Source organism: Bos javanicus, chromosome 10 (assembly GCF_032452875.1).
Source record: "Bos javanicus breed banteng chromosome 10, ARS-OSU_banteng_1.0, whole genome shotgun sequence".
NCBI lineage: Eukaryota > Metazoa > Chordata > Mammalia > Artiodactyla > Bovidae > Bos > Bos javanicus.
In genome coordinates this window covers 33,796,877-33,821,556 of record NC_083877.1, presented here as the reverse complement: position 1 = coordinate 33,821,556, position 24,680 = coordinate 33,796,877, and the positions used below count along the sequence as shown (strand labels likewise).

At 41.9% G+C, this 24,680-nt stretch overlaps 1 protein-coding gene across 3 annotated transcripts in view; it reads left to right on the top strand.

The window, feature by feature from the left end:
* Positions 1-24,680, top strand: part of RASGRP1 (RAS guanyl releasing protein 1) — an 81,226-nt gene that overhangs the window by 3,490 nt on the left and 53,056 nt on the right. For all 3 annotated transcript variants that reach the window (XM_061430719.1, XM_061430718.1, XM_061430720.1), the window contains one exon: positions 1,077-1,261. In XM_061430719.1, coding sequence (XP_061286703.1) covers positions 1,077-1,261 — 185 coding nt within the window. The remainder of the gene's footprint in view (positions 1-1,076; positions 1,262-24,680) is intronic.

The window sequence follows — 24,680 nt, the reverse complement described above, 5'->3', positions numbered from 1 at the left end:
CTGGTCTGGCACACACGTGTTACTCCTAGAATGAGTACTTATTGATTAATTGATGCCATCATATGTTTATCAAATATGTGTAATTAAAGTTATGGATCTGAGGTGCATTTCTTTGGTAATAAACATGATAGGCAGAGGCACAGTAAGAAGGGGAGAATATGCTCAAAGGAGTTACCAGCAACAATACCCATCGCTCGTAAACCTACAGAGATGATAGATATGTCTCTGTGTATGTTATGTTTATTTTTTTTAATGGAAGAAAAAATAAAATGCTCAGTTAACCTACTGATATTTTGCAACAACTTGACTTTTACTCTTGAGGTCATGACCAAAGATAAAGCTAAGTGAAAGTGGGTGAAGCTGACCTATTGGGCTACTAAGCCATTTCCAGATTCAGACTTGTCCTTTTGCATTCACATCTAGAATAAAGCTCTCATAATCAGTAAGGACTTGATAGAATGAGGTTTAATGATAAAAATGACTCAATGACCATCAATAATGAAAAACAGAATCTTAGAACCCACCAAGATTTATTATCTAAACACCACCTCCATAACCCTCAGGTCCTCAATGTTTGTCTTCTCCTCCCCACATCCTTAAACATGTTTTTGAGGCCACCTGACTTGAGACAATAACTCTGGTATTGCTCAAGATGGGTGAATTTAGCTGAAGAGGGGACCAAACTGAAACAATTCTTAAGACCCAAGTCAATGGTCTCTGGGCTAAAATAAAAAATTTATTGCTCGGAGCTAAAACCTGCCAGGATGGTCTTGCGTCTGCCTCTCCCCTTCAAGAACTGGAGAAAGCAGGCCAAAGCAACCCGTCTCAGGCTGAAGAGCCCTGCTTGCAACCCTGAAATCTCACCTTGCTATTTACTTGAGAGATATCCCTTTAACAGCCAACCAGTCCACTTGGTGCCTTTACCAAGTAGGAGGGGTATGTCTTATCAGCCCAGCTCCTGGGATTAATTGTTTTATCTCCTTTTCTGCCCTGTCTGCCTACAGAATGCAGAGCTGTCAGTGTGGTCTGTCCCCTGGCTGCTCTGATCTCATTCCCTGACTCTTCTCTTTCCCTAGGAAACCAACTCATGGCTGCAGAGCAGTCCCTAAAGCGAGACTAGAGGCGAAGCCCGCCAGCAGCCCCCTCCCCTGCCATCCCGGCCTGGCCCAGATCACCCAGTTCCGAATGATGGTGCCTCTGGGACATTTCGCCAAAGGAGCCAGCCTGGACGATCTCATCGACAGCTGTGTTCAATCTTTTGGTAAGTTGGCGAACTGCCCACATGCATAAATGGGGCTCTTTTACTTTGTTCTTCCTTAAAAAGTGCTTTATAGAATAGCAACCTACATTGCATTTGGGGTTTAAAAATAGCTTTCGAGCCTTTGAAATGTTGGAGACAGTGTGCAGTGCCTATGGCACATGACTGTGTGGGTGTAATAGGTCGTGATGAGAGGTGCGATTTAAAGCGAGAAAAGTTACTGAGGAGAGTTTGTGTTTCCAATTTTCTCAGGATGGAGGTTTTTCTCGTGATGAAAAAATATCATAAAATGCAGTGATGCATCTGGCGCTTTTCTGTTCTTGTGTTCTTGGGGCACACAGAGACTAGCAAACGCTGTTACCAGACAGCAGTTTGGATCATTGGATGGCAAAGTCTGAATAATTCCCCTCACAATCTCGAGGGGTGATTGTGGTGGAGTAGGGAAGGACTGAGCAAGGCCAAACTGCCTGGCCTGGGAGATGGTGCCAAATGAGCGGCGTGATCGAAGACTGCGGATCTGTGAAAGGAGCAGCCAGACGTGTTGGCAGGGAGTGATCTAGATGCCGCACTCTGTCATCACCCAACACACCATGAGGGGCGAGCAGCTTAGCACAGCTGACAAGGGTTTTCGGCAAAGATGCCCTATTTAAAAAAAAAAAAAAAATTGTGGGCACGCTCTTTTGATTGTTATATGTGATATGGTGATGGAAAAGTACTAAACATTTGTTCCCCTCCCTGAAAAAGGAATGATGGAGAATTCATCGAGTTCTGTTGTCACTGGTACCCACTCTGCTCCTTTGGGACCTCTCTGTCTCCCACTGGGAAGCTGATGAGCTTGTGTGGCTCAGCTCAGAAGCCCCAGACCACCCACCCTGGCAGCTTCCAGGTGCCTTGGAAGACTTGATCAGATTCCAGGTGCTTGATAGGATCCCAGGTAGCATGACTGTGGGATTGTTAGAACTCAGAATGAGGGATTTATTCACTGGCTGGACCTGTGTTCCCTTGTGGCTCAGCTGGTAAAGAATCCACCTGCAATGCGGGACACCTGGGTTCGATCCCTGGGTTGGGAAGATCCCCTGGAGGAGGAAAAGGCTACCCCCTCCAGTATTCTGGCCTGGAGAATTCCATGGACTGTATAGTCCATTGGGTCACAAAGAGTCAGACATGACTCAGCGACTTTCATTGGATCTGTGTGGTGCTTGGTCAGACCTTATTTGTAGACTTAGGAAAACTGGACATTTTGGGGATTCTCCTTTAATCGGATTTAGCAAAGCATTGAATAGTCTCCATGATTCCAACATTGATTTAAAGTAGTGGTTCTCAAATTCCTGTGAAATCTTGTGGTGGTTTCTGTGGTAACCCAGATTGCTGGGCCCCACCCCCAGACTGGCTGTTCTCAAAGGTCCAAGGGGGGCCCAAAAATCTACTGTTCTGTCAGTTTCCCAGGTGATGCTGCTGCAGTTGATCCAAGAACCTCACTTCGAGAATCACTGCTTTTTTGTTTTAGATTTTTTAACTTGGAAAAGAATGAGCATTTTTTTTTTTTTTTTTACTAATTCAGCATTAAATTTTAATTGAATTGTTATTGATTTATACTTTAGTCTTTCAGCTAAGAATGAATTCGGGAACAAAATAAATGGTTTTCTATTTAACCTCTTTGGAAAATAACCATACAAGGAGATAAACTAGAAGCCAGGGGGAGGGGGGGAAGCATGGCGGTGATGAGCCGTTGTTCATCAGGCACTTGACTTTCACCTGGTTCCCAGCTCATACGCTGCAAAGCTTCTCACACAGTCATGGTCGTCTTATTTATCGGTCTTTGGCAGGGCACTGTGACTATTTCATGAATAAGCATTTTGATCCTCTTTCCATTTCCCTGTTGAGGAAACAGGACCCAACAATCCTGCCATCTTTCTTCCTCCGGTGCCAGTCATGCAAGTTGCCCTCCGGGTTCAGGGCTGTTTTTCTAACCTTCAAATCATCCAGCCATCAACCTGAAAAATACAGGAGGGATTCTGAACCCCTGCAGAATAAGCAAGCCTAACCCACTCCCCTCGATGAATGAATCCTAAGAGGGCTAAAGATACTTTATTTCCTGGATTATATTGACTGAAAAATACCTTAAAATCCCAAAGGTATAAAAATCCCATCGAGTCTAATGGTCTTTTAACCATTATCATGAAGCATAGATAGTCCCTAATTAAGCCCCTAATTGCACCTGACTGGCTGTTCCATGAGGAGAATTACAGTGACCGAACCCCTCTTCAATTATTCAAGCTTAGAATTACTGAGAAATGCACTATTTAGTGGGGGAAACATGCAAAAGACAGGGCAGTGATAAGCTGAGGCATGCAGGAAGAATAAATTCGTTAAACCATGAAGACTTGGAGTAAGTTCACTCTGGGGTTGAGGACGCATATTGGGGAGAGCAGCCACTCTGTTCAAATCTCTGAGCAGGACTGTGAGAATGCTGCGGGAGGCAGCAAGGTGCCATCTCAAGGCAAGGCTTTGCACGTGATGTCCTGAAGGGCTTCCTGCCACAGAATTTACATGAAACAGACAGAAAAGAAAAGACACCCTATGTCTGGAGGGAATGGGAGCCAGCACTTTCATCTGTGATTTTGACTCTGGTTATCAGTTGAGTTGTCCAGTGGAGGAGGGGTGTGGAGCTGGAGGGGGTGGGGCTGGGGATTCAAGCACGACAGTGACAGGCAGCCAGCCGTGTCACTTCTGCCTTTGTGGGTCTCCTCGGAGATGATCAGAGAATAGTAATGAGCGAGGTTAATTTTTAAAAAATTTTTTGAGACATCTTACTGGTTATTTTCTCTGATTAGTGTAGAAGAGTTTTGCTTTAGAATAAAACAGCCTGGCTTAGTTTTTCTTCGTGAGTTTAAAAGTCTTCTCATTTGAATACCCATGAAAAGAGGGAAATAGCATTGTTGAAATGTGGGGAAACGTTTTTTTTTTTTTTTTTGTAATCTCTCCCTTTAGACTCAGGTTTCAGCCACTCCTCCCACCAACTTGGAAAAAAAGGTGGAGGGAAAAAAATTCTTTTGAACATAAAGACTGATTAGTTAATTTATTAATTTATTTTTTACTACTTTCTCAACCTCACCTTGGTGTTGCTGCTGCTGCTAAGTCACTTCAGTCGTGTCCGACTCTGTGCAACCCAATGGATGGCAGCCCACCAGTCTCCCCCATCCCTGGGATTCTCCAGGCAAGAACACTGGAGTGGGTAGCCATTTCCTTCTCCAGTGCATGAAAGTGAAAGTGAAGTTGCTCAGTCATGTCTGACTCTTAGCGACCCCATGGACTGCAGCCCACCAGGCTCCTCTGTCCATGGGATTTTCCAGGCAAGAGTACTGGCGTGGGGTGCCATTGCCTTCTCCGCACCTTGGTGTAGATGTTTTGAATTGGCTATAGCTTTGCAGTCCAATATGGTAGCCACTACCCACATGTGACTATGTAGACATTTTAATTAAAATTAAATCAAATGTAAAATTCAGTTCCTAAGCCTCAGCAGCCATATTTCAAATGCTCAAGAGTCATGAGTGGCACCTGCTACTGGACAGAGTAAATAGAAAATATTTCCTTCTTTGCAGAAAGTCTGTTCAATGGTGCCAGCCTGGGTGGACGGTTGACTCAAAGGGGAAAAGCAGTGTGGGATTTACATTCTTCTAGCAGCTCCAGCTACTAGACTCTAAGGCATCCTGGGCATTTGGCAGTCTATACAGATAGCTTCCCCTTTAGTATTATTAACCAATAATTTCCTCCCACACTGTTCTCAGAGGAAGGACTTATTACAAGGCCTTTGAGGGTGGATGACCAGCACGTGCAAATTAAGGGTACTCTTGAAGGTACTAGTAAGCCTCCCAGTGTCACACACAAGGTTACAGATCTGTGATTAGAAATTCAGAGCCTTGAGTCATCGTGTGTTGCTTTCACCATGAAACAACCCACTCCCACCTTCTGTTTTAAGCAGAGGTCATGCTTTTATATCCTCACCATATTATTGCTGGTGAATCCACTCTTCCACTGAGCATAATGAGGCAGATCATCACAACCTGGTACGTTTATGTCAAATGTATGTGAATCACACCATCTGTTTCAGAACTAGGAAAGACCTGTGAGATCATCTGAGCTCTTCATAATGTTTTCACTTTGTAAGAGGGCTGCCAGCTTTGAGAGCCAAATGGAAGGTTTCAGCTATCCCAGTTCTGCCCCCCTCTGAACGTAAGACAACTGTGACAGCATCAGAAAGAAAACTCCAGGCACGTCCCAGTAAGGGACCCTCAGCAAGCAGTCCTCCTGCTCCCCGGTGGGGCATGGGAAGAACCTCAGCGTCTTTGTCTTACATTGAGAGAGGAAACACAGTGGTATCTTATTTATTGTGTGTGTGTGTGTGTGTGTGTGTGTGTGTGTGTGTTTGAAGGCTATATGTATTGATTTTCTTTTAAACTAAAAACAACTATGAAATAGGTCTGGTATTACTATCTCCATGGACAAACAAGAAAATAAATAAAACTTATGAGAATTAAAACAACTTCCTTCATGTCTCCCCTCCCAGAAGCCTCTTGCAACCTGAGCTGGGCCATGCTTGGGTTCTTCTCCTAGGGCAGGCCACCCCTTACTCAGGGGAGCCCTTCAGGCTACACAGAACACATCTGCTCTCTGCGCCCACAATCTGCAGGCTTGGTGTCCCCCGGATTAGAAATTAAATTCCATTCAATGCAGGAAATAGTTAGTGAGCCCTATCTATATACCAGGTATCTGCCTGAAATTCTCTCTCAAATAAATTCTGAGTTAATTAAAATTAGTGTATGCATTGTGTCTCCCAAAGAAGAAAACCCCAAGACTGGTAGGTTTATTTCCCATACCACTAACAGGTATATTTCCTGCAGTTGGTTGTTAAAAGCATTTTATAGACCTCAGCTAATTAAAGATAAAGCACTACATCTGTTTTTAAAGTTAGAACCAAAAAAGCACGCACACTCCTGTTGGGACTACAGTTCCCTCCATGGCAGAGGCAAGATTCAGGGTTCCTCTGCATTCTGCGGCTTTAGTCTGTACCAAAGCCAGGTGTCCAGAGGCAACAGAGGCACAAGGCCAGAAGCCAAGGGCCATGACCCTGAAAGGCACTCAGACCCAAGAACCAGCAACTCCAAGGCACGAAACCAAGTGTAGGGTCAGGAAGGCTGGCCGTCATGAGCACAGGCCCTTTGTGAAGACCACAGCGGTACCAGGAGCCTCCTCAGTGGCAGTCCCATCTCTGGGAGTCATAGCTGCAAGATTTCACTGTAGAGGATGGTCCTAAGGCACCCACGTCCTGAAGCTTCTCGGCATTAGAGCAGCTCCCAGGTATGACCATTCTTAGCCCCCTGGAGTGAACTCGTATTGTGTGATGGGGATGCTGTGTACTCCAAGGAGCCTCTTTGCTGCATTTTGCCAGACTGGCATGTCTGCCCTCTCCTGGGTGTGAGACACAGTGACTGCCAGGCCTGAGAAAGGAGGAGATGGGAAGTCCCCTCCACTCACATCTGTGCTCTGTTGTGCGATGGTATTTAGAGCAGACCTCCATCTGCAGCAGAGAACAGAGGTGGTCCTTACAGTGTACACGCATAAGGTTGACAGTGTTCAGGAAGGCTGAGCATTTTAGTTCAGAAACTCCAGTCAGAGAAGTGAGATTACTGAGAGAAAATAAGAGATGGTAGACAGGAGACTGATGGTGGTTGGATACCTATTTAACTGCCTGTTCAGCAGGGCGCTGGACCCTTACCTGAACTGGTCTCATCCATGTTCACAACAACCCTGTGAGGTGGATATTATTTTTGCTTCTTTAATTAACAGACATTTGAAGCTCAGGAACGTTAATAACCTGTGGAAAGTGGCCTCCCTCATGAGTGGGAGAGCTACTGAGGTCTGGACTCTGGTCTCAGATTCCTATGCTCTCCACTCTACCGGAGGTTCTCCAACTTTAACAGGAATAGTCATCGTTGTGGGGTGTGTTCAGCATTCAGATGCCTGGGGGTCAACTCCAGGATTTTTCATTAAGCCTGCAGTCACTGTGGCTTTGAGGAGGTGACCCACAAACTGATTTTGAGAAATACCATCCTACAGCACACATACCTGCTTCTTGGACATATCAGAGCATTTTCTCAGGCTTTCCAAAGAAATGTGGAAAGCTTGCAGCATACAAATCCTCTGAAAAACGAGAGAGCAAATAGCTTTTCAGCCCTGTGAACCATACAGTCCTGAGATGAAGCCAGCCTCCTGGGTATGTCTGAAGCAGTCCGTCCAGATCTAACAAGAGAAAGGCCCCTGCCCCTGAGCAGGTGTGTAACACTGTGCCCACTTCCGTCAGATTTACCTGCATTTCTATCCCTTCTCAGCTGTAGGAACTCTCTTGAAAACTCCCACCTGTCAGTCTTTTGGCCATGGAATAAACAGAAATGGGTGTCTGCCATTACTGTAGTTTGGTTCCTGGCCCGCGAAGGCAGCATTCCCAACCTGCATTTCCACCTGTAAGCCACACTCAGCCCAGTTCACTGTGGTGCTGGAGGGCCTGTTCCCCACAGGTCAAGACTTGGAAGTAGTGGCTTGGCTGGGGGAGCTGGAGCAGTGCTGCTTTTCCAGCAGGCTTTTTAAGGCCCTCTGTTGACATGAAGGTTATTAAATTCATGATGGAAACACGTTAGGAAGTAATGTGAAAGCAAAAGCAGTGTGTTCAGGGGACTTCCCGATAGTCCAATGGTTAAGACTGTGCTTCCAATATAGGGGGCTCGGGTTTGGATCCGGGGTCAGGGAACTAAGATGCTACATGCCACACAATATGGCCAAAAAAAAAAAAAAGCAATATGTTATGTTCAGTTGTTGGCTGAACCAGCAGTGATGGACAGTGAGACCACCGGGGAAGGTCATCTGAAGTGCAGGCCTCATCTCTGGCCCAGCTCCTGAGGGTAGGACCCGCCTGTTTCTTCCTGGAGTGGTTACGGCTGCTGGACTTAGTGCCTTGGTCTGCAGATAGTTTGAGCTGCCAGCTGGATGTTGTTGTCCTAAAGTGGTTAGGAGGAAGACAGCAGGGAAAGAGCGAGAGTGGAAGCAGGTGAGCCTCACACAGTCTCTGCAGATACACGGGGCACCACACTCGATTGGATGCTGTCACAATCTTGAAAGCCTTACTCTGCAAGAGCAGGTTGTTACCTCTTCAGGAGTTTGACCAGCCAGTTGCTAAACACAACCATCAATAAAAATTAAATTATATAAACTTACAATTATATTAAAAATAAACCCTCAAAACTCATCATTTCCTAATATGTCATCACATTTTACTGTCATCCATTATCTTGAGATGATGCTCACTGTGTCTGTATGGTACGAATGCTGTATGCTGTATGTGTGCTGTGCTGTTACTCAGTCACGTCTGACTCTGCAACCCACGTACTGTAGCCTGCCAGGCTCCTCAGTTCATGGAGTCCGCCAAGCAGGAATACTGGCGTGGGTAGCCGTTCCCTTCTCCAGGGGATCTTCCCAACCCAGGGATCAAACCCAGGTCTCTTGCGTTGCAGGCAGATTCTTTACTGTCTGAGCCATCAGGGAAGCCCATGAATGCTTTGTAGCAGTATGATATTCATGAATAGCACATACATGTCATACATGTATTAATACATATAGTGGGTAGACACGCCTGTGTCTCTTCCCAGCTCCATGGTCATGAAGTCATGCCAGGAGCTTGATGTTGCCTGCTTTGGGAGTATTTACACCAAGGAAATGGGCCAACACTACTAATCAGGGCTTCTTCTCAACCCACCCCTGAAGAGAACATTGTTAAACATTTACTAGCACTTTCCCCCAGCTACAGAAGATGCTTACATGGCAAAGGGCCAAGGTAGGAAGCTGAAAACTGGAAATCTTACTTTGTGTTACCTGGTTAGGAGAACTATTATTTGCCTTTGTTTTACTTCTTTCTTTCATCTAAGTATCTTATAAAACAACTCTCCATGTGTTCTTCAAAGAAAAGGAACAATATACCTTAGAGATAAAGAGTTATGTATCAGTGAAGTTGAGAAATTTTCTTAAAGAAGTGACAGTTCTGTGGTCACGAGAGAGGAAGGGGACTGGGGGTTGAGGTGCAGGGGGTCAGTTGTATGGTTCAGTTCAGTTCAGCTCAGTCCTGTCCAACTCTTTGCGACCTCATAAATCACAGCACGCCAGGCCTCCCTGTCCATCACCAACTCCCGGAGTTTACCCGAACTCATGTCCATTGAGTTGGTGATGCCATCCAGCCATCTCATCTTCTGCCATCCCCTTCTCCTCCTGCCCCCAATCCCTCCCAGCATCAGGGTCTTTTCCAATGAGTTACTTTGCATGAGGTGGCCAAAGTACTGGAGTTTCAGCCTCAGCATCAGTCCTTCCAATGAACACCCAGGACTGATCTCCTTTAGGATGGACTGGTTGGATCTCCTTGCAGTCCCAGGGACTCTCAAGAGTCTTCTCCAACACCACAGTTCAAAAGCATCAATTCTTCGGTACTCAGCTTTCTTCACAGTCCAACTCTGACATCCATACGTGACCGCTGGAAAAACCATAGCCTTGACTAGAAGGACATTATGGTAACAGGCGGTAAATGGACTTCTGGGGTGGTCACTGTGTAGTGTATACAAACACTGAATTACAGTGTGTATACCTGAAACCTATATAACATTAAAAAGGTGTCACAGTGGAACTTTAATACTGAGAGATTCTCATTCTAGAGTCAAAGTTATCACTCTATGTTTTTGTTCTCTTAATTTGCCTCCTCTAAAAATTCTCTGTGATTAAATTTTCCCTTATTTCTGGTCAGCTAAACCTCAGTTCTGTGACTCTGTTCTTCATGTGTTTGTGTATTATACACTGTCACTCTGTTTCTGATTCCATCTGTTTAATCATTTGCCTTCGTATCTCTCCATGTGGTAACAGGCACTATAGATACATAAAAGCAAGCTTTTGTTGAATGTGTTTTCATAAGTTTACTGCTTACTATATTTCTAATTTTGTGAACTGTTTATATCCTTTGCCTATTTATCATTTGCTTAATGATTCTTATTAGAGGTTTGCAAAAGCTTTTTATTTTATTTTATTTTGTAAGCCTGTTAACTGCTTGATGGGTATTTGTTACTGGCATTTGTTTTCCTCCTTTCCATTTTTATGTTGGTTTTGGGGTATTAATGAAGTGAAATTTTACATTTTTATGTAAATTGTTGATGTTTTCTTTTATCTGTTATCTTTTCCTGTATTATTAACTCTAAACTTGAAAAAACAAAAAGTCCCTGTTCTAAAGATTTGGTGACTATTCCATTGTCGTTTTTGTTATTTGTTCATTTATTTGGCTGCTGTGGCCTTGGTTGCGGCGTGCGGGATCCTCCGTTTGTTGCAGCGTGCAGTCTCTCTGGATTGGCTGCTGTGGCCTTGGTTGCGGCGTGCGGGATCCTCCGTTTGTTGCGCGTGCAGTCTCTCTGGATTGGCTGCTGTGGCCTTGGTTGCGGCGTGCGGGATCCTCCTTTTGTTGCGGCGTGCGGTCTCTCTGGATGTGGCGCAAGGGCTTAGTAGTTGGGGCGCACGGGCTTAGTTGCTCTGCATCATGTGGGACCTTAGTTCCCCTCCTGGGGTTGAAAGCCTGTCCCCTGCCTTGCAAGCAGGTTCTTAACCACTGGACCACCAAGGAAGTCCCTCCATTGTCATTTTAATCAAAGTTTTATTAAATCCATTGTATGATGAGGGCTTTCTGGTGGATCAGAGGGTAAAGTGTCTGCCTCCAATGAGGGAGACCCAGGTTCAATCTCTGGGTCGGGAAGATCCCCTGGAGAAGGAAATGGCAATCCGCTCCAGTATTCTTGCCTGGAGAATCCCATGGACAGAGGAGCCTGGTAGGCTACAGTCCACAGGGTTGCAAAGAGTTGGACACAACTGAGCGATTTCACTTCACTTCACTTTTTATGATATAATTTCATATTTCTCTGTTGTGGATGTTTGGTAAAAGTTTGTCGACGGTTTTCAGTGAAACAATAAGAAACTTTGAGTTTTGTTTTTGAGGTTGGCATTGGCTTTAAGTCCAGAGCACTTAGACTTGTCATTTTGTAACTCAGAGCCTCAGTTTCCCCTGTTGTCATATTCCTGAAACGATTTCTGAGACTGAAAATGCCATAATCAGGTTTCAATTATGATGTTGAATGTGAACTTGAAAGTCCTTTGGGAACGTGTATATTTTTAAAGAAAGTACTTCTGATTATTAGAGGAGTCCAGTATCCTTGGGGTGAGGAATTAGAAGGCCAACCAGATTTAAATCCATTTTTCTCTAAATTATTAATTAGACTGAATCTGTGTTGTACTTGCATAGGCACTTTTATTGTGGTAAAGTGTACATAACATAAAATTTGCCACTGTATAAGGTCTTGTATTTACAAAGATCTGACTAACTCAACTCACATACTTCCATTTTTCTAGCTTTTTTGAGAAATATACATACATCACTGTGTAAGGTTAAGGTGTACAGCATGATGGCTTGATTGATATATACTGTGAAATGATTACCACAGTAAGTTTAGCTAACATCTATTTTCTTGTATTTACAAAGATCTAATTGTAACTCAGTTCTCATGTCTTACTTTTAAAATTTTAATAGCTTTTTAAATTGCATTCACTATAGAAAGCTTACAAAAAACAGACTTGCAAAAAGAAGAAAATTGCATTCACCCATTCTACCACCAAAAGCAAGATAAACACTATTGACACAGTTGGGTGTGTCTTCCTAGATTCTATTCTATGCATATTTATGTTCTGCAATCATATAACTTTTTCTGGTAGGTTGACTATAATTAACTCTTTGCTTTTCATAATCTACATTGTAAACAATTATGATCTTAAAATCAATATTTATAAAGAGGTGTACTAGCATACAGAGTTGCTACTCCATCCTAAAATTGATTTTAAAAAATAATTCTGGCATAATCTCTTCATGTATGAGACATAAAAGTGAAGGTTGCTTGGCAACTAAAATGATTCTAATGAGGAATTAAAGACATTGCAAGAAAAGAAGAGTAGTTACTCATTCCTTTTCAATGCTAAATGCTAATTAAGTTATGATAACTATGACTGATTATACTTATAATAAATGAAGGAAACAAATGCTCCCATTAACTTAAAAGTCTTGAGGTGAGTGAGCTTTTTTCCCTCTTATGAATAGGAAAAGTCAGATCGCTTTTGCTGAAGGGAAGCTTTCCTTTCAGAAACCAGGAAAAGTCTTTGGGCCTTGTTAACTTTCTGACTTTTAAGAAATAACAACTGGGAAAGATACCTAGTAGAAACTCAAAGATGCTACAATTTGGTACATCTGTGAATCTTCTGGGGAGTAGAAGAGATGGTTGGCAGTGGTGTGGGGGAGGCCATGTTGTCGGCTTTGGTTTTTCCAGAGAGTGGTCCAGGGCCCTAGGGAAACTGCTGAGGTTCTTATCAAAAGCCTTCAGGCAGAAGATGCTGCCAGGATGGAGCTTCCACTGTAGAGACAACAGTGGTTAATTGACATGAACAAAGAGAATGGGGACCGGAGGCACTGCTCTTCAGGGGGAAGAGGAAGCAGAGATTGGCAGAGTGAAGGTGAGAGTGGAATAGCCAGAGCAGTAAGGCAGCCAGGGCTGAAATCACTTGGGAATTTCTTGGGTGAAGGAGCAAAGGTCACTATGTCTGGCTTCCCTGCACTGATGTCTCTTAACCTCTGTCCTCCAGGACTTGTTTTTGTAATCTTGTGAACAACCCCATTTTAAGGGGGGGTTCACGACATTTAAGAAGCCAGGAAATGTCCCAGCATTATGATTTATGAGTCTATCTTGTTAGAACGTAGTTACAGCCTGCAGAGCATCCTTAAATCTGATGAGCAGTTAATTATTTTGGTTAATTCCTCATTCACTTATTTAATGCCAGATGCATAGAGATGTTTTCATGCTTCCTTCCCTCATTCTCCTTAGCTCACTAGCATCCTGGGCTCCATATTTACCCCATTCAAATCTGCTTTGATGGATTCCTCATTGACCCCCACTCCTCGGTGTCAGGCCACAGTGAGTCACTCTAGCTTCTAATTGTTGCTTCCCAGAAGAGAGCTGTAGCTCCCACATTCCTGGCTGCTGGACTTTGTCCTCTGCTATTGCCAAGGATGAGCCAAGTGCTTGGTGACTGGAGTTCACCTGACTGGTACTGCTTTAAATAAACCTGGAAGGACCCCCTCCCTGCAATTACTGTGCCCATGACTCCCCCAGCCTCTCTGTCCCCATGATCCAGAGTCGTTACCTGGCCAGCAAGCACCAAGTCTGCCTGAGATAGACTTAGCTTCAGTGAACTGAGAAAGTGTACCCTGAAACTTGTAAGAAAGACAGAGGAGGATTCTCTGGACTAAAAGAGATTTAAGGATATGTCAACCATCATAATCTGTGAACCATTTTTTTAAATATATACACACATATATTCATAATTATTTTATAATTATATGTACTTGTAAATTTATATGCTAGTGACTGGATGTTTGATGATAGTAAGTAATTACTATTGATTTTATTTTAGGCAGGTTGATTCATTGTTGTTTTTTTTTCTTAGAAGTTCTTTTTTAAAATACATACTGAAATAGTTACTAATGACATATCGTGTTTGGAATTTGCTTTTGAAAAACACGAGAGGGAGACGTGAGTCGGGGTATAGAGTCGGGGCCATGTACTGATCGTTGAAGCTGGGTAAGTCCATAGAGGTCCCTTACGTTGTTTTTGCCTACTGTGATATATGCCTATAATTTTCCATATTGACATCTTAAAGATAAAAGTATTCTCAGAGCTAAGAAAAACAGATGATTAAGTTCCAGAAAATTCAAAGGAATCTAGTCTAATTTCTTGGGTGATGAATTAGAGTGCTATGTCTGTCTTAAAGAAGGAAAAGAAGAGAGTCCAGAATAAGATACTTTGGTTACACAGGCTTCCCTGGTGGCTCAGAGTAAAGAATCCACCTGCCAGTATAGGAGACATGGGTTCTATCACTGGGTTGGAAAGATTCCCTGGAGAAGGAAATGGCAACCCACTCAACTATTACTGCCTGGGAAATCCCATGGACAGAGGAGCCTGGTGGGCTACAGTTCATGGGATCCCAAAGAGTCAGACACAACTTTGTGACTAAACAACAACAATTTTGGTTACATAGCACTGAAATACTTATTCATGTCCTGCACGTGATGTCCTACACTCAGCCCATTCCCTGTTCAACACTGAGATGCTGATTTCCTAGTATCCAGAAAGACCAAAAACAGAACTGCAAACTTTAATCTTCAATCGTACTGTCAGAGGCAGGACTTGGACTTAAGTGACTGAGAGAATGTATTATTTTCCTCCCCACCCCACAGCACCCCACCACACACACACACACACACACACACACACCCAGCTTTAATCACGGGAATGCCATGGTCATGGTAGAACTTGATCCCAAGAAGGCAGTGAACAGATTACAGAAGAGGCCACGTGAGGCCACACTACATCGTGGTCTTTGGAATCCATTCCTAACTCTTCTATTTACCAATTGTGGGCCTTAGGCAACTTATTTTACTGCAGTTTTCTCATCTGCAAAACAGATAATAATGGTGAAGGCTTTTAAAGGTCATTTTTGTTTAGGTGAAGATCAAATGTCTTAGCTTGGTTTTCTCAAAAGCAGATCCTGAGACAAGAGTTTGAATACAAATAGTTTACTTCAAAGATAATTCCAGGAAAAAACTGGGAAGGCAGTTTATGAAGGGTGCATTGTCAAGTGGGTTATTACTCTGGAGTCAGGGTAGGAGGTTTCAGAACTATCTTACTTAAGGCAAAGAAACAGGGGTACTTACATGGTTAAGCACTGCTTCTAAGGGATGTTAGTTCTCCACCATGTCTGGGCTGCCTTGCACACAGGTGAGGATGGAAGGGGCCTCCCAAGGAAGCCCTCAGGCAGGTGGAAGTTGGGTGGGCATATACTATAATGGGAAGGCCTAAGAGTATATGGGTGAGGCTCTGATGGCTCTGCTGCAGTCAAAACTAAATGCTCAGTAAATGTTGGATGGGCAAATACAGGCTGCGTATAGATCCAGATAGATTCAGAGCTGGTTAGTAATTAAAATCGAAGTGTGTACATACAAACATGGGTATGGACGGATGTCATTCTGCAGATCTAAACACTTATGAGCGGCTCTGGACATTTCATCAACTTTAAACACAATCAGTGGTTTTGTTAGACACACTGATGGAAATACTATGGATTAGATGGATTTATGGATTAAATAAAAAGCAAAGTTCAGGAAGATCAATAAGGAAGAACAAAGAATTTGGACGACACTTCAGTAAGAATAAATGTCTTGCACTTACATTTAGTAATATTGCTTTGTATATATTCTGGATGGAAAAAAACAGATTGTCATCTTATGAAAAATATCAAAGGATTTTAGTAGATTATTAATTCAGTATGAGCCAGTAATGCCATGTGACTTCTCAAAAAGTTAACATAATCTGAAATTGCATTAATAGAAATAGACTTTTCTGGTTAAGGGACTAATACCCTGATTGAATTATGAGTTCTAGTCCTAATGCTCACACATAGGAACATTTTTGCCCTTAGCAAGTTTCTTAACATTTCTGAGACTCAGTTTCTATTAACATGAAATTTAATACATAACCTCTGTTTTGTTGTGAAGTGCATATCTTAAGTAGAAAGAAATCATTTATGTAAAATATTATCAGAAACTGTTAGTAGACAGGGCCCCCCTGGTGGCTCAGATGGTAAATAATGTGCCCACAATGCAGGAGACCTGGGTTCGATCCCTGGGTTGGGAAGATCCCCTGGGGAAGGGAATCTTCAGTACTCTTGCCTGGAGAATTCCATGGACAGAGGAGCTGGGTGGTCTACAGCCCACGGAGTTGGAAAGAGTCCAACATGACTGAGCAATTAACACTGTTGTTATAGTAGATAATCAAAAATAGTAGATAAGCAAAATGTTGGGGTTAGGGTTTAGGGTTAGTTTATAGACTCGAATGTTAGTGTGCATCTTCCTAGATTAATAATGCAGACTATCAAAGGATCCATAATCGCATCATGGAGATACAAGATGGAGATATCTGGTCAAAATGGCTGGGTCAGAAAAACTTACAGATGTTGTCATAGTAGACACATCCAAGTATGAACATGTAAGTGTGAACCTAGCAGGCAGGGCTATAATTTTACATTGTACATGAATATGAGCTATATTAATAGGTATTTAGTCAATAAGACCCAAAAAAGTGATTTTCTCATTTTTTTCAAAATATTAGGGCAGTGATAAATCCAATATGAACTCTTATGGAATTTATTGAAGGAATACAGGTATTTGATGTAACTGAAGAACAGAAGTAGAGGATACCTGTAGGCCTTGGAAACCTCTAGAATTAAGGACTAGAATACTATCATGAGATACCAGAATGTATTTTCTGTCTCTTTCTTCTTTCTCTGACTTGCTTCTCTGCTTATCAGCTTATCATTTTCTTTCACTGAAGATTTGTTTCCTCCCAAGTCAGGGAATGTGGCACTTAACAAATCCTGTATCTTTAACCATTAGAGATTTAATATTTTTTTCCTCAAGTTCAGTGAAAAAATTGTCAGTGAAGAACTTTAGTTTGTTCAAATTGGGGTAGATGGCTACTACCTAAACCAATCAATTATGGCCACAGGGGTGGAGTAATTTAAGAGTAGAACATGATTGAATTTGAGGAAGAAATTTTTGCTACATGTTTCCTGATGTTCTGGGCACATTAAAACAGTATCTGTCTATTACAGCAAGATCTGGCCAAACAGTATAGAGTGTAGGGTATTATTAAATTTAGGTTTAGTCTCTGGGTTTTAAGATAAGAATGGAAGGCTAGAAAGAGTACAGAGAATATAAATAGTTAATGAATGATATAGAAATAAATTCTATGGGGATATAAGATGACAGCAGCTGAAAAGAAAACAAATTACTGTTTTTTCTTCTTCTTAATCTTAACAGTGTTAAGCATGTGTTTGTCTTGATGATGTTATGCTTAGAAGAGGTAGTATGAGTTGTTTACCTCCAGGAGAACAGATACAGAGTCAATGAACCAAAATTACACCAAAGAGCTGCAGCTTCCCATTTATAGAAGTATTAAATATCAAAACAGTTCTGGCTCTAATGGATTATTGAGTATTAGAAGTATTTTTCTGCTGTGAACAACTATAAAACTGGATATAACATGTGAAACAACTGTTTTTAGGTATTAGAAAACAGGACAGACTTGTGATTATGGATAAAATGGAAAGATATGCAGAAACCTCGAAACTCATCTTGACATTCTCCTGGAAGCACTTTAAAAATTATTACACAGAAGACTGGAACTCAGCATCTTGCCTGGCAGAGGAAGTAGAGTTTATGTTCAGGGCTTCTGGGGTGGTTGAAATTTATGGAGTAGGGTACTGGAAAAAAGGGATCTCCTTTAGACTTTTGCAAAATGTTAAATTGTGTACAAATGTGGTAAGACTCCATACTACCAAATAGTTACTGGGGTTCTGTAAGTCAAAGGAGGTCTTATAGTCTGTGAAATATTGCAGTTTGGAACCAGCCAGAAAGTAGGAGATAACACCTGAGACATTCAATTGAGACATGAAAAAGATCACACCACCAGGAGTCCTAGAGCCCTGGGATAGGTGCTACTCGTGAGCCACCCTAACAAAGCCTAAATCCAAGCCTTGACAGGGTCAGTTTTAAAGCCCCAGTAAATTAAATGTGGCTATAAATTAACATGATACAGATTCTCAACACTGTATCCACAGTGCCCAGCATATAATATAAAATTACAGGAAAATTTAAAAAGCAGGGAAATGTGAACCATAACCAAAAGAAAAAAAAGGGTTAATAGAACTAGACTCAGAATTGATGCAAATGTTGAAATTAATAAGTAGGGAATTTAAAATAGCTGTTATAAATATGTTGAAGGATTTAAAGTAAGGTAAACAGGAGAGTAAGTCGATAGATAAATGGAAACAGTGAAATCAGAAGACTGACAGCATTAGGTGTTGGTGAGCATGTGGAGCATCTAGAAGCCTTAAACATTATGAATGAGATTATAAAGTGATATAATCACTTTGGAGAACTGTTTAGCCATTTCTAATAAATATACACCTACCCTTTGACCCTTTAATTCCACCCCTAGGCATTCATGCAAGAGAAAGGAAAAGTATAAGTCATATCATGGACTTATAACTTATACAAGATATGATATGACTTATACAAGAATGTCCATAATATTAGGTTGATGAAAAAGTAATTGCGGTTTCAGACTGTGAATTTTAAATCGTTATATTAATTGCTTTTTCCATGAAAATCCAAAATTGGAAACAACCCAGATATCACGCAACATCAGAAACAATATGCCATGTATTCTGTTGTATCAATAAGAAGGATTGAACCACTGAAAGAGTCAGCACTGGTTAATTGCAAAAATGTTTTGCTTTGTGAACGAAACATTGCACACAAAAATAAATACTGTATGATTCCAATATATGAAGTTCTAAAATACGTAAAACTAACTTATGATTTAAAGAAAAAAAGAAAAATGGTTTTATGGTTGGGTGAGTAGGAGGAACTGACCAGGAAAATAAGGGAACTTACTGGGTCATAGAAATATGCTAACTTTTGAGAGGGGTTTGGGTTATAAGGATGTAAGTATTTGTCAGAAGACATCAAACTATATGTTAAAACATATGCCTTTCACTGTACCTTAATAAGATAGAAAAAGTTATTAAAAAAAAAAACAGACACACAAACTGGCTAGCATAAAAAGTTCCTTCTGTAAGGACTTCAAGTGAGAGGAAATGTTTTCACAACCCAATCCCATGTGGTAGAGCTTGCTAGAAGGCAAAGCCAAGACTTTTCAGTGCCTACCAGATAGCAATGACTAACTTCTCTTTCACCTCGGGTTTAATTCTTTGGGTTCCTCTGTGATTGTGTGTTGATCAAATAAGTGAGGGCCAAGATCTGAGGAACGAAATGTCTAGTGACTCAGAAACCAGAGCCCCCCCACCCCCCGCCCTTCTGATGAATACTGGCAGGGTTGGGGAGATAAATAAAACTCTACCAAGAACATCCTTGTTTAATCAGGTGATCTGGTGCTAGTGAAATGCTCTATGAAGCACCACGAGAACCAAAGAGGTGAAATAGCAAACTCCTTGAAAGTGAATTCGTGAAACAATGCTGGTGCAGAAGAGAGGTTCATTGAAACTGACCAAGAACCCACACATTTCATTTTAATCATACTTTTGAGTCTGTTCCAGTTGTTTTACTGGAGTGGCTGAAATAGTATAAAATGACTGGTGTTCAATTCCTCATGGGTCCTCTCTCTGGCAGAAATATTATGAGTGGTAAAAGGCCCAAGAATTGGATGGTGGAAAAGGAAGAAAAAAAACATGTTTTCCTACTGTGGATAAAATGCCCCTGACTCAACACCAAAGAGCAGGGTCATCCCGACACTGATGCCCGAAAAGTGACAGACCCTAGTGGACACTTGCCAGGGTTCCAGGGCGGAGGGGAGAGAGAAGATGTCCCAGATAGGCAAAGACCCTTAATCAACAAAGCCTGTGAAGAGCCTGGGAGAATGGACATCTTTATGTTGGAGTATGTGCAGGGCCCTGCTCTCTGGCTTCAGAGATAAAATATCCCCTTAGAGTATGGTTGTGCAAGCCCAAGGAAGAGAGGGGTTTGCTAAACAGTAGGAACTCCCTTGGGTCAGAACAGTTTTGTGGTCCTCTGGTTTACCCCAGATTGATTTCTTTCATTAAAAAATATATATCTATTTATTTGGCCGTGGCGAGTCTTAGTTCTGTCACATGGGATCTTTGATCTTTTTGCACCATGTGGAATCTTTAGTGGAATCCCACATGTGGCATGTTCCTTCACTAAGGATGAAATCCAGGTCCCCAGCATTGGGAGCGCAGAGTCTTAACCACTGATTCACCAGGGAAGTCCCCCAGATTGATTTCTGATCTGCTCTGATTGTGCTTTATGAATTAGAACTAACTAGTCCTCACTGAGGAGTCTGTAAATGTTGGCACCAGATCACCTATTTGTTAAGAACTTCCCATGTGTAGCCCTGATAACACCTGGAAGACCTCACCATTGACTGCTGAAATTGGAAATGTTTTCAAGGGTTATTTAGTAGCTTGCAGACCTGCCCCTTCCTTAGCAAGGAATAAACTAAGTGGTCTAAAGCAATCTAAGCAAACTTGAGCGACCATCATACCTTTGGGGAGATTTTTTAAAATACAAATTCTATGTCCATCCCTGAATATTTTGATGGAACAGATAAGAGATAAGACCTTGGGATTTATTTTGAGGGAGGTAGTTTGGTTTATTTTTTTGTTTTGTCTTATTTTTAAGCTATTTTCACTTGAAATGTGAGTCAGATTTAATATATTCACTTGCTTCTGGATAAGTCTGAACATACTCATCCTAGGATAGAAAACCTTTGATTTTTTTTTTTTTTTTTTTTTTGCCCTGAAACTCTTTGTTAACATTAAGGCCACCTCACTAGAAAAACAAGACAAAGTCACCCACTAAAGCCGAAAATTTGACCTGGTGTGGATTTTTTTCATTATGTTATCCTCTCTCAGAATGACAAATTATTATGCAAATACGAGTGAAGGAAAATTGAAGTCTTCAATACCTTAACACAGATCTTTCCTATGGTTTCCACAGGTGACCAGGTGTGTGGAAAGGTGGGAGGTAAAGGGGAAATACACACCAAGGGAGGAAAGCCTTAAAGCGCTTCCTGCTTATCCGTCTGCTCTAGACTTATCCAGAATGGCTATGGGATCATAATTTTACCTCACTCACGAGCACGAATCAGGGGCACAGTTGCCAGCTGGTGCCTAGGAGGGAACAAAGATGAAATAATGATATTGACCCTGCTGTGACCAAACTCTTAATCAAGCATCTGAAGCCAAAGCCTTGCCAACTTTCAGTCCCATCTTTGCTGATGTCTTATACATTTTGGGGCCTGAATTTGTTTGAAAGTGGATGAGCCAGCATCCCTGTGACAGATCTGGGAAGCCCTAGAGTCATGGCTCTCTTGTAATCATAGATGGCCTTCCATATGGTTCCTTGGCTTCTAAAGTAGTCTGGGAAGGTTGATGACAAGGAAGGAAATTGAGAGTTAAGATGCTCATGCTGGCTAAGTGTGGGAGGAAAATTAACTTCAAGTAACTGAGCTTCCTGAATTACAGCAAAATTAGGCAAAACCAGCCTTTATTTCATGCTCTGATATGACCTCACTGTAGCAGCAAGCATACATACATGCCCACATACACACTCACACACCCACTCACACACTGTCTAGCATTCCCTTGGTAGCAATGTAATTAGGGAAAAGATGCAAGAAGAAACTAAGGTTCTAGGCTCTTTAGAAATGATTCACCTTGAAACGAGCCTTTAAGGCTCAGGTTGTAAGATACGACCACCTGCAGTTTTAAAAGATTACTGGGTGAGAGGTTGCTGCCTTCTTCTTTGTGTGGATAGACCATCTGATTTTGCAGAATTTTAAAGATCAGAGTAAGGGCCCCTCCCCAGTTTGGTATATTAGGTCCCCAACACTTTGACCCTGACCCATGTTTCCATACCTCCTATCTACAGGTGCTTTCTGATTCAACCCAACTGGCTTCACAATCCTTTCCTGGATATACCTTCAACTCTCTCATCTCCAAGAGCAGAAACCATTTCTTCCCTCACCCAGAATGTCTTTACCTCCATCTTAGTTTGTCAAGGTTTGACCCCCTCCTTCAAGACCCACCTCACATGCCACCTCTCCATGAAAGTTAAGTCATTTCTTCTAGTCAGATCTAGCCTTCCCCTTCCCCCACACTGCCTTAATGTTTCATTCATACCTCCCTCCAGGCCCTTGTGTTTTGTACCATGTTATAGCTGGAAGCTTCTGGACGGTTGCTAGAATAGGACCTTGGTTATCTGCACCCGCCTCAGTACCAGGCACAATTCTCTTAGAACAAAGATCCTGGACTTGTGATGAGAACATCTGTGCTTGGAGCACCAGCCCTGTCACTGCTGGTGATGTTATCCATGGGCCAGTTGTTCATCCAAGGTGATATTCAAAATGCTTACTCACTGGTACAGCACAGGCCCATCTGTCCGCATAGATACCACTGAGACAGACTGAGCATCAGCCCTGTCTTTGCGCCTTTCTCATCTGCCAAGTGGCTATGTCCCTACCACGTCAGTGAATGTGATGGTCAGACGTGACCGAGCATGTGGAAGAATTGTGTGATGGGAAGTGCTGTGTTCAGGTGTATTTGGCTGTTTGATGGCGTTTTCAGGGCCATATGGGTTTGGTGACTCTGCCCTTGGCATTCCCTCCTGCTCTGCTCTGCTCAGAGCAGGCCTCAGAGCTGACCACAAGCTGCTGATTAGACACAAGCCAAAGAAACCTTGGCATCAGCCTGTTAGATCTCACAGACACTTAGGATATCAGCTTCTTCAGGCATCTTACTTTGCCATTTCACTCCCGAAAATGTCAATTTTTCAGTGGATGATTTGGGAATTCTTTTCAAGATTGCAAGCCCAGGAAGCCTTTTTAAACTGTAGTCTAAGCTTTTCTCACTCGAGGAAGCTTGTTCTGTTGAACAGTGACTTTAAAGTTCAGAAGCCGTAAAGATACCTGGGAATCTCTTGATTGTCACCAAGTCAAAGGGTTGCTGTGTTTAGATCTGTAAATGGAGTTAAGTGCCAGTGGCATTAACACAGGTTGAACGAAGAGCCTGAATCTTAGGTCCTGCTTTGTCCTTATAGTTCCTTGATTTCTTTTGACCCTTTCTTCTAAAAACTGTGGTCATTCCCTTACCATCACCTCCCTGCATTCTCTCACGTCTCCAGGACACAAACCCTCACTACATCTTTCTTCCAAAGACATTTAACTCTTCCTGTAAGTGCACAGCTACTGTTCGTGTTTATCATTGGCTACTACTAGTCAACATCTGTTCTTACACAGAGTGGTGCCCCCTTATCCAAGACTTTGCTTTTTGAAGTTTCAGTTACCCACAGTCAACCACAGTCTGAAAATATTAAATGGAAAATTCCAGAAATAAGCAATTTGTAGGTTTTATTTTCTTATTTTTATGTGATATTTTTTATATGTGCTTTTTAATTTTTTGTTTACATATAGTTGATTTACAATATCTTTTTAGTTTCAGATATACAGCACAGTGAGTTATTTATATATCTGCTTACATATGTATATATATATATTCTTTGTCACATTCTTTTCCCTTATAGGTTATTACAAAAGACTGAATACAGTTCCCTGTGCTATACAGTAAATTCTTGTTGTTTATCTATTTTATGTATGGTGGTATGTATCTGTTAATCCCAAATTCCTAATTTATCCCTCCTCCTGTTTCACCTTTGGTAACCATAAATTTGTTTTCTATCTGTGAGACTATTTCTGTTTTATAAGTAAGTTCATTTTATATCTATTTTTTAGGTTTCATATATAAGTGATATCATAGGATATTTTCTTTCTCTGACTTAATTTCATTTAGTATGATAATCTCAAGGTTTATTTATGTTGTTGTAGATGATGTTACTTCATTCTTTTTATGGCCAAGCAATATTCCATTGTGTGTGTGTGTGTGTGTGTACACACTACGTCTTCTTTATCCATTCATCCATCAGTGAACATCTAGGTTGCTTGCATGTGCTGGCTGTTGTAAATAGTGCTATGAACACTGAGGTGCATGTATCTTTTCAAATTAGAGCTTTCTCCAGATATATGCCCACGAGTGGGATTGCAGGATCATGTGGTAACTCTATTTTTAGTTTTTTAATTGCATGCCATTCTGAGTATGGTAATGAAATCTCACACTTTGTCCTGCTTTGTCCTGCCTGGGACATGAATCATCCAGCAGATCCACACTGTAGACTCTACCCAGTTGTTGGAATAGGAAAAAGCATACATGGTGTATTTAGGGTTTTGTACTATCTTTGCTTGCAGGCATCCACTGGGGGGTGTTGGGACATGTCTCCCGTGGATGTAGGTAAGACTACTGCCCTGTGATTTGGGTGAAAGAAAGGGCCCAGTTCTAGGCACAGCAGGAGACTGGAGACTGCAGGGAACTGACAGGAAGTCAAGAAACCCTTGTCCTTATCCTCAGAGGATCCTCATTTAGAAGGCAGTGCAGGTCTGCCAGAGACTACAGCCCTGGACTCAGAACACAGGGCTGAGTCCTATATTTATATTGATATAATATTATATTTTATATTATAAATATAATAGTACCATTGTATTACTGGAGAAAGTAACCAGAACAGTCATTTGTAGCCCCTTCCTGCCACTTCCTAACTGTG